The following is a 14,490-nucleotide window of genomic DNA, read 5'->3' as shown; positions in this document are numbered from 1 at the left end:
TATGTAGAGTGTTAAGGTACATCAACAGTGTTTGGTAAAATTATGATAGTAGATAATCTTCAAAAACAATCCCAGCTGATTATTAATTGATGTTAAAAGTGTAAGAGTAACAGAGAGCCAACGCCCGACACATCATCTTCTTCATTGCTCAGTATTGAGTAACTTGCGGGCTTTTTTATGCTTTTTTGGGGTTGCTTAGGTTATACAAAAAATAGTGATTTAGATGTTGGAATGTTTACAAGGAGAAGTTCATCATCACAGAAACTAGAAGATTTGGATGGCTATAATGGACTATTCAACAAGAGAGAAATGGTAGAACATTTGATGGTCAGTGTTGAACGGTCTATTCATGACTTCAGCAATTAATGCTTTTTTTTTTTTTAGTAGATGACTATTCTAGGTAGCATCCCTCCACACTCTATTTTAGACATTTTAGAACCTTTTTTTTTAAAGGTAACGTAAAATATTATTAAAGATCATAGCCAACCCAAGTACATTGGGAATGTACTGTAGAGGCAAAAATTAGGAACCAAAATTACAATGATTAAGTAAAACAGGAAGGGAAAAACATGACAAATGAGACAAACCCAAAGTTCATTCAAGGAGAGTGAAAGAAAAAAGATTTAAGCTCCAGCACAGAAAACACACATCCCTCGAAACTTCTAGCATTCATATCTTGCCAAATACACCACATCAAGCAATGCAGCACAAGCCTCCCATGAGCTATATTGTGATGTCGCCTGAACTTACCCCACCTAAACAACACAATAACGTTGTGCGGCATAATCCAGTGAATTCTAAGCTTTTTTTTTTATATAGGTAATCAAAGAACTATTATTAATGAGTAAAAAATGAAGAGTACAAGTTGTTCATGATAATGAACAACAAGAAAAAGATGAAAACAAACAGTAAAACAAAAAAGAGGGTAATCAGGAAGCTAATCTAAGGGAAAACATAAACTCAGAGAGAGAAGAAAAATCAGTAAAACCCCAACAACGAGACCACTCAAAAAGACTACGCTGGCATAAAACCTTTAACTCATCCAACGTCTTCTCATTGTCTTCAAAAGAGCGACGATTTCGTTCCAACCAAACAGTCCATATTAAGCACCCTGGAATCAAATTCCAAAAGTTCAAACTATGCTTCCCAAGCCATTGATGCCAACAAGATAACAATTCAGCCACCAGTCCCGGCATAACCCAATGAATACCAAAAGCCTGAAGCATAAAGTCCATAGAGTATGTGTAAGAGGACAATGAAGAAGAAGGTGGTCCACCGACTCCCCCTCACAACAACACATACAACACCGATTTGCCAAAGAAAGACCCCTAAGCATGAGATTATCCAAAGTGAGAATTCAATCATAAGCAGCTGTCCACAAAAAGAAAGCCACTCGCTTAAGAATCTTTGGTTTCCAAACACCCTTCCAAGGCAACAAAGAAATCGGAGTATCCCAAATCGCATAGTAGTAAGACCGGGTGTCAAACTTACCATCACCAACCGCCACCAAAGAGTATCTGTCCTATCACCCCAAAGAATACGAGTTTGGATAAACTAAAGTAGAGAATAAGATGCATCTAGATTATTCACCTCCTCAACAAGGACAATCTCACTTTTCCCAACATTGACCTTCAAACCCGTAAAAGCCTGAAAACAAAACAATGCCAACCTTATGGACAACATCTGTTCCCTAGAGGCATCACAAAATAAGATAGTGTCATCAGCAAACAACAAATGGGATATACGCACACCAATAGAATTCGCTGCTCCCACATGAAAACCCCGAATAAGATTACTCTCCTCTGTCTTCTTCAAAAGTCTACTTAAAACCTCCATTATCAAGAGAAAAAAAAGCGGGGATAATGAGTCTCCTTGTCTCAATCCACGAGAGCTTCCGAAAAAACCTTCAGGGGATCCATTTACCAGGACTGAAAAACAAAAAAAAGTAACACAAGCCTTAATCCACCCCCTCCATGTCAACCCAAAACCCATCCGGCCCAATAGAAAAACAAGGCCTCACAGTTTACATGGTCGTATGCTTTTTCAATATCAAGCTTGCAAACCACACCCTGTAACCAGCTCTTCAACCAACTATCCAGGCATTCATTTGCAATGAGCACTGAATCCAGGATCTGCCTTCCGCTAACAAACAAATTTTGAGTCTCAGAGATGAGATAATCCAAAACCGCCCTCAACCTGTTAGCCAACACCTTGGACAGCAACTTGTACAAACTACCCACCAAACTGATAGGGCGAAAGTCCTTAATGTTAACGGCATTACACTTCTTAGGGATTAAAGTGAGAAACGAAGAATTCATAGACCGTTCAAACACAGAATGCCGATAAAAATAATCAAAAACATCCATGACATCCTTTTCCACAATACTCCAACATTTGTGAAAGAAAGCAATGGTGAAACCATTAGGACTAGAGGCTTTATCACCCTCCATCTCCCTTAAGACCTAGATGACTTCCTCCTTCGTGAACTCCCTCTCTAAGGACAGCCTCTCATCCTCATCAATACATTCTAACCCATCCATAGTAGGGCGCCCTAACTCAATTTCCTCATACAACCCCTGATAGAGAAGAACTGAGAGTGCACATCAAACTCGTCCTCATAAAAAACACCATCCACCTCAATCCTCTTAATTTGATTAGCATTTCTATGTGAGTTTGCTAATCTATGAAAGAAAGGAGTATTATTATCTCCCTCCTTCCCATACAAAGCCCGAGATTTTTGTCTCCAGGAAATTTTCTCAAGAAAAGCCAACTGTTATGTCTCCTTTGAGTTGAAGACGACAAATCTGTTCCTCATTCGATAAACCCACCAACTCCTCTCTCGCATCTAAACCCATCAGTTCAGTCAGCACATTCTTCTTTCTAAAAGCCAAATCCCCAAACTCCTCCCTGTTCCACTTTTTTAAATCTGCTTTCAGAGCCTTCAATTTTTGTGCCAAAATAAAACTGGGACAGCCCACAAAACTGTACCCATTCCACCATTGTTGAACTCTATCAACAAAACCCTCAACTTTCAACCACATATTTTCAAATTTGAAGGCACTTCGACCACGTTGAACAGCACCAGCTTCTAACAAAAGCGGGCAGTGGTCTGAAATAACACGAGGAAGCACCCGTTGGGATACATTCTCAAAATGTTCCTCCCAATCTAGAGAAACCAAAGCCCTGTCAATTCTTGACATAGAGGGAAGACCAAAATCTCTAAACCAAGTGAAGGAAGCCCCCTCTAAAGGTAAATCAACTAAAGAGTTACTCTCTATAAAGTCCAAGAAAGCAAACATAGCAGGGCTAAAAGACTCATAGCCAAGCCTTTCACTTGGGTACCTAAGCCTTTCACTTGGGTACCTGATAATATTGAAATCACCTACTAAGCACCATGTCATGGGCCATCTAGCACACACCTGTGACAACTCCTCCAACAAAGTAGACCGCTGTCCATTGTCATTAGGGCCATACACACCTCTACAAGCCCAAACAAAACCATCCACCACCCTTCTTAATAAGACACTGATAGAAAACTGTCCAACAATTACATCCAACTTTTCAAAAACCCTCTTATCCCAAATCAGCAGTACCCCTCCCGAAGTCTGCACAACATCCAAAACAGCTCAATCAATGAAAGAACTACCTCATAAACTCCAAACAAAAGCAACGTCGATAGAAGATACTTTCGTTTCTTGAAAATATACAATATCGCACTTCCACTCTTTTAAAAGATTCTTACAAACCTCTCTCTTCCGGGGATTGTTAAGCCCCCTTACATTCCAAAAAAGTAGTTGTAGAGTCATTTAAAACTACCAACAACCCCCCACAACAACTGAAGAAGCTCTGCTCCTACTCCTAAAAGAGACAACATCATAATTAACATTAGAAATAAGCCCCTTAAGCTCCCTGAGACCTTGTGACCATGCGTTTGCAGGTCGCTTAGACACCCCATCATCAATCACCTTGAGACACTCCTATTCCAAAAGGCGAAATAGAGCCAAACATTGAGATTCATGTTTCACAATAGGGAAACCCACCCGAAATTTTTCATCAATTGGGACACCCAAATCGAAGGTGGCCCTGATTCTGTCACCTAAGTTCCCTCTACAGAATCCTGAACCAGCAACAACTCTCTGAGTTCATTGGGTTCCCACCGAGACAAAGGGTCACACTCCAACACACTATTGTCTTTCTCTCCACTACCACAACCACGGTCATCCACTTCATTGGTCTTCCACGGTAGATGGTGAAGCCCAAAACACTTCACTCCAACACAGTAAGCTTGAGATTGTAATTCTTTTCGAGTAAGTCAATTCGCATATTGTAATTTGATCTATTTCCTCTTTTTGAATAAATTTATTTACTTAAAAAAATTCGTTGAATTTTTGTACACAGTTGTCCTTTGCAATGCTATTTTGGTTGGAGAAATTGGTTTGGGAATGCTTGATGTGGATAGTGTGGAAAGAACGGAATAGTCAGATGTTTGAGGATGTTGAGAAATCTCTTGATCATTTGAAATCCTTGATTTGCTACTTTTTTTACTCAGGCTTGGGGTTTTTACAAATTTTTAATTCCATTTTAGAGTCCCAATACTCTTTTAGATTTTCAACTTGATGCTTTTGTAATTCATTAAGATGTTTTGTGTTCATCATCGTGAACATAAAGCCACCTTCATTTTCAATAAAATTTCATTACTTATCCAAAAAAAAAAAAGAAGAAGCAAAAACACCAATTAGAACTAACAGCAACAAAATGGTGTTATAGACCTTCTCAAAGAATGCCCATGAGCTTTGGCTCAAATGGCAATGTGGAGGGTACAGCCCTAGATTGAAGACCCACTTAGTGCGTTTGTAATTAATAATAAAAAAGAAATGAAAAAGAGCAGCTAAAGAATGCTTACCCTATCATGCTGAAAACTTGAGGATTTAAACACGTCAAAGAACTCAGTGAAACTTAGGAAGAATTCTACATCAAAAGTAACTTCAAGTGGTTGAAGCATGCCCTGAATCAAGAAGTTACAATACAACAATGGTCAGTTAAATATTTTGTCATTAGAAATATGTACCAAAATGAAGCTAGATACAAAGGCTCAGCACCCATTTTCTTAGATTACTAGGTATACAAGAGCGAAAGATGGAATAATTACCTTTACTGACAACTCAACCTCACAGTTTGGAGACACATCCACTTGGACGCTACAGGAAGGTTGCTTATCATACAGTAAATCTTCCTCAACAATGGGCTGCAAATAGAGAAGGTCAATCACAAACGGTGGCTCCTATTAGTAGATCATGAAAAGTAAATAAAACCAGATTTCATAAGATGTCCTTAAATTACTTCAGGCACAAATGGCTATTCATATGGGTGATTAAAGGGCTCTTGCAAACATCAATATATAGCTTTAGAAGTATCCAATCAAAAAAGGATGTAAATGGAACAGAATCATAACACAAACTGGTTTGTGTTTCAAATGAGATCACATCAACTTCCAGAAAAATAGAAAACTGCATTACGTATAACAGTACTATTCTGCCAAGCAAGAAGCCATAGCAAGAGGCAAAGTGGACTCAAGAGCAGGACAAGGGAAATAGTTTCCAGATAAAGTTCCAAGATTTGGAGCAAATGCAAACATGATAAAGATATCCTCAATATTAAAAAAGAAGTCAAAATCGCAATGAATATTTTGTAAGAATTTACAAGTCTAGAACCGATTATCAACAAAAAGCAATCTTTTTTTTTTTTTTTGATAAGTAACAAAAAAAATTTATTAAAAAAAACATAGCCCAGTACATAGGAAATGTACTAAAGAGGCAAAAACATCAAGAAACCATATTACAATGATCAAGCAAAACAGGAAGGGAAAGACAAGAAAAAGATGGTAAAACCAAACACCATTCGAGAAGAGTAAAAAAAGAAAAAAGACTTAAACTCAAGAATGGACCGTTCGCATCAACAAAAAGCAATCTCGTACAACTGATTATCAATTAACAGCAATAAAACAATGTAGTGTTAAATAACTAGGGTTTTTATTTTCTATATTTTCTGGGATTAGTATACACAAAGACCTGGTGGTTGCCCATGACTTCATGCTCAAGGCAATTCTTACAGAGGAAAGAGGTGCGGTTTAAGCTAGAACTCATTGGTGTCAGATGTAGGTGTAGCTTCTGGTCTTTTACTTGAAAAATTAATTAGCAGCAGCTGCTTCTTCATAATTATCATTATTTATAGCTTCCATGTGGCAAGTTGTTTGAGAGTTTCGAATGACCCAGAATTTATCTTTTTCTTCATAATCCAGATTTCTAAGGATCCAGATTTCTAAGGAGGGAGAATTTGAACCCTAGATGTCTTAAGAATATCAAAAGGTGGCAACCAATTGAGCTACAGCCTACAAGGCTCTTGGCTCTCAGAATTCTATCCCTTTTTTTTATAAGTGGCTCTCAGAATTCTCTCTCTATCAAGGTAAGTAGAAGATAAGGTCCTGTGAAAGTGGCATCACTGGCATGAGGAATCACAAGTTTCAAAAGATCATAAGAGGAGAGCATAAAATTGGTGTTCCAGGGTTGTACATTCCTGAATATATGAGATAAGTTTAAGTTTCAGAGTTCATGATAAATAACAAAAATACTTCGGTAAAAGCCATTGATTTCACTTAATGGTTCAATCAACTTGAAAACAACATTAGTTGCTACAGAATTTTTATCCAATCAATTAAAGAAAACCAATGTAACCAACAAAAATAAGCTGTGTTGCAACGAGAGACTAAATTTTTCATTCAGCTTAACTTCTTCTTTTTTTCTTTTTTTTTGACAGGATAACTGATGTGCTCAAAGACTTGACAATATTACTCTTGGGAATTGACTTTCCATATTTTGTTCCTTTACTTGAAATATCCTTTACCATTCTTCTACATGTAAGCCAGCTTGACAACCAAAGTAGTGCTTTTTATACTTGAAATTCCTTCTTCTTTTTTCTTCCTTCTTTTTATTGTAATAAAATATAGCAGACCTCAAGTTTTACAAAGCTAGGGCTTAGCCATTCAGCAAAATAGACTTTTCTGGAAATAAAAACTTGGTACCACACGTACTACCATATCAAGTGATGCAGTAAACTTAATGTTAAAATATATATTAAATTTGAGTCACACAATGAATGATGAATTCTTAGGCCAAACCCATTTGCCGCAAGCAATTGAAACTTTAATAGAGTGCATAAAGAGAAATACAAACCATTTTCATAAGTAGAATGACTTTCTTGCTACATGGACAAACCATCTCCCCTGACTCGACTAGAGCATTGATGGTTGCAGACTCTTCAAAAAGCTTACATTCAATAGTTACCCCAAGAAGAACCAACTCAGCAATTTCTTGTCCATACTTTCTGGGGGGGAAAAAAGCACAATGTATTTGAATCAATTCAAATTAACAATATGCTTACCAACAAATAAGCAGCAGTACAAGTGCAAGCATAAATATATTTAGTCAACAGATGAATCAGTAAACCCAGATGTTAGCTACTAAGCCCAAAATGATTAATACAAATTAGAGAAACTAATAAAATAGAAAACAAACAACCACATATGACATGTGCCAATTTTTTTCTCCTTTTTTAGCCACCAAGCAACAATGCCCACAGCCTCCGATCGATTATGGCTGCAAGTTCAGGATTGTTTTTTTTAAAATGCCCAAAAAAAGCTGTAAAAAGTTCAACAGCCCATTTATTTAGTAATTCAGTCCATATTAATGAAAAGGCACAATAACAAACCTACACGAAGACAAATAGTTTAATGCGAATCTTATGCCCAGGCTTGGCTCATTAATAAACTGTGCCTGACTAACACCTTAAGTTCTGGCTCATTTGCTAAACCATCTGGAGCCCAAGCTTCCGCAACTTCAACTCATAGGTAAGGGAGCACAGATATTTTTATACATCTTAATATTACAAAATAATTTATACAAAATTACCAACATACCCTGCTGCTATGGTTCTCAATTACAGACTTTACAACCATTGACATGAGATATTGATGGTCTAGGAAAGGCAAAAAGATCAGTGAATTAGATGAGAGATGGTGAGTTTGTACATATTGGATCATGTATATCAGAATATGGTTAACTTCTATCATCCCAGACATAAAAACACAAGAAGGAAAATATCATTGTGCCTACATTTCAACAATTACCTGGGATAAGGTAGAGATTGCAAATCATATGATCCTCTCCTTTTCTCCTTTCTTTTCTTATTTCTTTCTCATAGTTTCCTTATTAATTTAGAACCAAGATTCATACAACATTTCTAAGTTGAACATCAAACCTTTATATTCTTGAGTTGAGTTTTTGGTGTCACGGATTATGATATAATTGTCAGTTGATTTCATCTGCTATTTATTTTCCATCTATCAATTTTCTAAAAGATGATAAAGATTATATAGGGGCTGATGTGAGACTATGCTTAATTTTCTTAGGTTTTACTAATCTGATCCCAAGAATGAAAGTCAAACATGCAAATGATCTACAAATAAGCAATTCTAGACCTCAGCCAAATGATGATATACCAAACTTTATGCATCCAAGTTCAACTTGGGCTCAGCACATGGAAGCTCAAGCAGAATGCCAATTAATCAAGCAAGTGCAGCCATACAAAACAAACCTAAGTGGTTCATTGAAAGCAGTTAGAAAAGGAAGCTGTTGATTTCACTATCATGCTCAAGAAATAACAAGTTAAAGCATTATAAATTACAGAAGAGTAGCATCCATCCATACATGCTCTGCAGTGTTGCAGAAATTTGATGAATGCTGAACTTGATTGCACATAGATAGATCTTATCATTCACAACAATGTCTCCATTGGATAAAACTGGAGGATAGAATTCTGTTGCTTCATAAATATCCTGTACAAAAAATCAGTAATTAGTTTTTGAGAACTGTTATACTTGTCCAAAAAAAATTAAAAAAGACTGTTATAAGAGCATCCACATCAGTATGTGGAAAAAAATTTTCATTTTGCACATCTAAAACCTACTTATTCTATTTTACACACCTATTTTTACAAAACACCCACATCAGTTTGTCTATTATATACATTTATTCAAATAAAATATTCATTTTTTTACACGATGAACAGTGTAAAATATTCAAATAAAATATTATACACATTTCTTTACACGGTGAGGTGAGTCAGAGGTAGAGAGAGGAGAGAGAAAAATAAAATAAAATAAAGTCATTTACACGGTGAACAGTAAACGTGCATATATGCCCAGTTACTATTCATATACATGGTCATGCTGTATATTTGCACATTTTTACAAAGACTGGTGTGGGTTTTTTTGGGTTAGAATGTGTAAATTTGGTACTTTTTCTATTTTAAAAAATTATAGATGAGCTGGTATGGTTGCTCTAAGTATGTGATAAGGATAAAATTGTAAAATTGTGATATCAGTGTAATTACCTACATATAAACAATATACATGTGTGTTAACAAGAACAATTTTTTTTTACTAGAGATAAACCATTGCTTGTCCTAGAAGCTTAAACTAATAGACAACGGTGATTTTAATCACTTAATAATTATTTTAACACTCCCCTTCACATGTGAGCAAGACACCACCTCAATAAGTGGGCTAGCATGTGGAATTTTGAATATTAAATGGGAGGTAAGTAAAGACTGAGTTCAAACCCAAGACCACTTGATCTGATACCATGAAAACTACTGCTGGTATTCTAACAACTAGCACTCAATTGGCACATGTACCTTTATAACTTCATCAGAAACAACACCAGAGAATTGACTCGAATCGTCTGTTCCTCCAGCACCAAGCACACCACGGGACAGCCAATTTAACCATCCTCGGGACTTGCTGGCTGAAGCGTCGTCACTCCGTGACTTCTCCACAGCAACACTAGAACCATTTGTTCCCATATTGGAAGCTGAATACTTTGAGGAAATTTCCTGCACGAACACCAAACAAGAAAAATTAAGATAAATGTGCAGCTTGCAGAAAACATAAAAAAAATAGCTAGGAATATCAAAGTTTTACCTATGTGTGCTTCTTTTCACAAATTATTACGAAGACCAACTGAAAAACAACATGTGGATTTAATTTCCTATTCTACACATCAGTAGAACTCATACCTGTAGCTCATGTTCAGCAGCAGACCTATAGCTTAAAATATCATCTACATCTGATTCTTTCTCCATTTGCTCTAATTCTCGAAGAATATCTTCATCAACCGACTGGTAATCATGAATTGAACATCAGTGCCACTAGCAGATCAGATACTAAACAAATTCTAACTTAGATGTTAATGCCATATCATAATGACATATGAATCCACATAGGGAACCATAAAAATTTCAACAACAGTCCATGTTGAGAACCTTCCATTATATTATAGGAAAAGCATCAGATAAGTTAAAGGAAAAGAAAATCAAAGCGTTATTTGGATAAGCTTCTATATTTACAACATTGGAAGAAGATATTGTAGCTGATTGTGTGTCAGTATTATTACTACTACATCAAATTGCATGCTTAAGCAATATTAAATACCCAACAAGATTTGGTACATGATGTAATTATAGCACAAAGGACATAAGAGACATCATCACCAACATTTAAAGCATCAAACCCTCGGCAAATGAGAGAGCCACTTGGCATCACTTGAAATGTGAAATTCAAAGGACAATCATATCTGCACCGCTATCATTTACAGCCAAAAACCCCAACTCCAAACCATACAAAATGGAATAATAGAAGTGCACTGAAAGAGGATAGGGTACAGATAAGACACAGACATTAATACAAGTCAAAATGTTCTTTTGGCAAGAAAGTTGAAGCATATCAGACATATGTATCACTGTATATGCGTTTATCAAGGAAGAAGAACATCACCTGTTCTTGTCGAAGAAAATCCAGCTTGGTCTTGTACAAATTCTTATATTTCCGACGATAACTTCTGCATTCAGGAATAAAAACTAATTCAAAATTAAAATCTTAACAGGAAAGTTTATAATTTCAAGGTCAAGGTGTACTAGCACTTCTATTGTCATTAATAAGAAATGAAATTCATTAAAGAAAAAAATAGTGAATTCCTAGTACATAGGAACTATACAGACAAACCTCATACAACAAAAGAACAAAGAACAAAAATTTGCTCTTACAGCTTGAAATATCCAAAACAGAAGAAGAAGAAGAAGAAGAAGAAGAAGAAATATACAATAAAGTTATTGAATTGATTAGGAAAGTCCAATTGACAAAGCATCTACCCATAGACTCCAATTAATGTCATGACTTGTGAGTAACCAATTTTACCTAAGTCCACAGTTAGAATGCAATTGGCCATATGAATCCAAAGTAAACTTCTCGCCTACTATCAAAATCTTTTAGATCCCAAACACCCATTCAAAATCTCCTTATTCTTCCTACCACTTTCTTTTTTTTTTCTTTTTCTGGATAAGTAAATACGATTCATTAATAAAGAAAGGACATTACACAAGCACAAGGAAAAATTGTTTCCCCATTCCAAAAGCATTTCAAAAATAGGAACACCAACTTAGGCAAAAGAAGCCCAATGCTGTCAACTGCTCTTGAATTCTCTCTCTCCAAGGCACCACATGAGACAGAGGAACAACATTCAGTGTAGCACTGAACCTATGCCTACAAAACTGCCCCTTCCAACAAACAATAAATCCACCACTTTCTTGTAGGCAATGAAAACAAAGAGATCACCAATAACTAGCAAATCTTCATAATCATTTCCCTAGGAAAGCTTGATTAAATGAGAAGAGTTTGATTACATGGGCTCAGTTTAAAAATTCCAATCCACCCTCCTTTAATGAAGAATGCACCAGGCCCTATACCTATGTCACATCTATTTTACTATTAATACAAGCAAGAAACTCAAAAACACACTCACACATAACTAAACAAGTTGTAGCATAAATTTGGATAGGCCTAAAATAAATTCAAATGTTTACGAATCAGACTATACACCGATTTGGAAATTCGATATGATTCATACAATCCATACACATGTATTGTATGATACATGAGTATCCTTGACACAACCATACGATATGTATCTTTTTGCCCTTGATTCAACATGTGCATTAGATATTACATTTCACGTACCATTTGACACTAACAGAAATGAATTTGTCTGATAAGTTAAACGGATGGAACTGGCTATGAAGATCCTACTACAAATCTACAGCTATTCATTGGTCACAACGCATGCAACCTTAGAGGAATGAACTTCTGACCTCACCCTCCATAGATGAGAGAAGGAGATGTCATTTTTAGTAAGCAGCTATTAATTGAAAGTAGATAGACACTACAATGATTTGTCAATAAATTTACCACATATATGCCCATTTGTAGGATTTTTTTTTTTTTTCTTCCAAATTAAACCCAGTTGTAATATGATTCATTGTGAAAGACAGTTAAATTTGAAGTAAGATTACAAACACTAAAGAAATATAGTATATTAAAAATGTGCAAAGAAAGAACACACATACACATTACATATTAAAAATGTGCAAACTAAGAACCAAAATCAAACAAATCACATGCTTGTTGACAATGCATAATGTCTAGAACTTACATCTCAATAGAATGTATACTTACAGTCGCTGTCCAAGGTATCTCCACGAAGTTTTCTTTAATTTATTACGAACATCTGATAAGACAGATTCTTGCGCATAGTGCCACCACAATATCTGCCAACCATGGAGTTTTCTTGATAAAGGACTACACCAGGGACGATAACGTCCATACCTACATAATTCAATAATAACAGATCAAATATATTCCATTCTTGAGCTTCAGATGTTGATGATGCAACCATAGCATGGTACAAGAACAAATATCCTCTAAGGCAAAAGCCTAAGAATAAGTGTCTATGATAGTTAATTAGGTTTTGTTTTATATTTTATTTGGTTATTCTAGAGTCAAGGCTCTTTTAGTAATTTTACAATTCTTGGGCATGGGCCATGGGTTTTATTTTATTAATAAGCCTTATTTAGTTTATGGGTCTTTATGTACGGGCTTTGATCTGATTCAATTAGGTTTTTATTTACTAGTCAAACTAAGAGTTGTATAATATTACTAGTACAAGAAAGAGTCTTTTATATACATACATACATATATGTGAGGAGTGTGGAACTCAATGCACATGAAGGAGAGAGTTGATTATTAAAATTATTGAGTGTTTAAGAATATAGGCACATTGGCCTTTGTGGTTCCCTATTCCTTTTCTCTTCTTCATCCCGTTTTCTTCTTCTTTCCTTTATCTAATTTATTGTTCACGGGTACCTGAACATCCCAAATTTCTCTCTCTAATTCCTCTTCTTTACAAACCCAAAACCCACAACAAACACACATAGGAAAATCCCTAATTTTTCCTAAATCATGTGTTTACTAACGCTTGCAAGTTACAACTAGAAATGTCACCAAAGTATGGTCAACAAAGCAGAAATGACAAAAGCAACAATAACCAACATTTCTATTCCTTATCTTCCCTAAAGTGTAATTTGTGCATGCTATGTGTATCTCTGCAAGTATATATGAGTGTCAGGAATAAAGAATTATTACCAAAAAAAAATAAAATAAAATAATAAAGAGGAAGGGGGAAAACCCCTTGGTGATGCGGGTAATCCTCAACCAACACCAAATGTATTAACCTTCCATTTTCATGCCTTCCCACACTACAAGAATTTTTTTGATAAGTAATAATATTTTTTTTTTTTTTGATAAGTAATAAAGATAATTTCATTGAAATAAGAAAGAGAGTCACCCAAGTACACAGGAAGTATACAAGGGAGAACAAATCAAAGACGAACATTACAAAAGTCAAGAAAATCCAAAATAGAAAGAAAATGATGGCTTCTCCACACGGAGAACCAATCAAGTAAGGTTCGGAAAAAAAGAGACTTAAGATCAGGCATGGAACTCTCGATGTCTTCAAAACATCTACTATTTCTCTCCTTCCAAATACACCACAACAAGCAATGAGGAACGGCCTTCCAAATATCTCCATTACGATGGCGACCAAAATGACCTTGCCAGCAAGCCAAAAGCCCAACAACAGACCTTGGCATAACCCAGCAAACTCCAAATAAACCAAAGACCATATCCCACAACTCCATGGCAACCGGGCAATGAAGGAAAAGATGGTCAACACTTTCACGATTGCACTTGCACATATAACAGCAATCCAGAATGCAAACTTTTCTTTTTCTTAAATTGTCAACAGTCAGACATTTCCCCAAAGCTGCGGTCCAAACAAGGAAAGCTACTCTAGAGGGGATCTTCTGCTTCCAAATGCTTTTCCAAGGGAAAAATTGCTCCTTATGGCCAACTAGAAGATGGTAGTAAGAACTAACCGTGAACCCCTTACTCTTACAGGGCAGCCAACAACTCTTGTCCTCCCCAATCCCCCTTACGGGAGTGCTATAAATGAAATTGATGAAGCTCCTGAAAGCTTCCAATTCACG

General features: G+C 36.0%; 1 protein-coding gene across 1 annotated transcript in view; it reads right to left on the bottom strand.

The window, feature by feature from the left end:
* Window positions 1-14,490, bottom strand: part of LOC142615631 (intermembrane lipid transfer protein VPS13) — a 71,857-nt gene that overhangs the window by 34,260 nt on the left and 23,107 nt on the right. The window contains exons 12-19 of the mRNA XM_075788371.1: window positions 12,623-12,772; window positions 10,889-10,952; window positions 10,132-10,233; window positions 9,751-9,948; window positions 8,763-8,890; window positions 7,230-7,380; window positions 5,150-5,245; window positions 4,904-5,005 (exon numbers count right to left, since the gene is read on the bottom strand). Of these exons, the coding sequence (XP_075644486.1) occupies window positions 4,904-5,005; window positions 5,150-5,245; window positions 7,230-7,380; window positions 8,763-8,890; window positions 9,751-9,948; window positions 10,132-10,233; window positions 10,889-10,952; window positions 12,623-12,772 (991 nt within the window). The remainder of the gene's footprint in view (window positions 1-4,903; window positions 5,006-5,149; window positions 5,246-7,229; window positions 7,381-8,762; window positions 8,891-9,750; window positions 9,949-10,131; window positions 10,234-10,888; window positions 10,953-12,622; window positions 12,773-14,490) is intronic.

The sequence above is a fragment of the Castanea sativa genome, chromosome 11 (assembly GCF_040712315.1).
Source record: "Castanea sativa cultivar Marrone di Chiusa Pesio chromosome 11, ASM4071231v1".
In the NCBI taxonomy this organism is placed as follows: Eukaryota; Viridiplantae; Streptophyta; class Magnoliopsida; order Fagales; family Fagaceae; genus Castanea; species Castanea sativa.
This window is presented reverse-complemented; position numbering and strand designations above follow the sequence as displayed.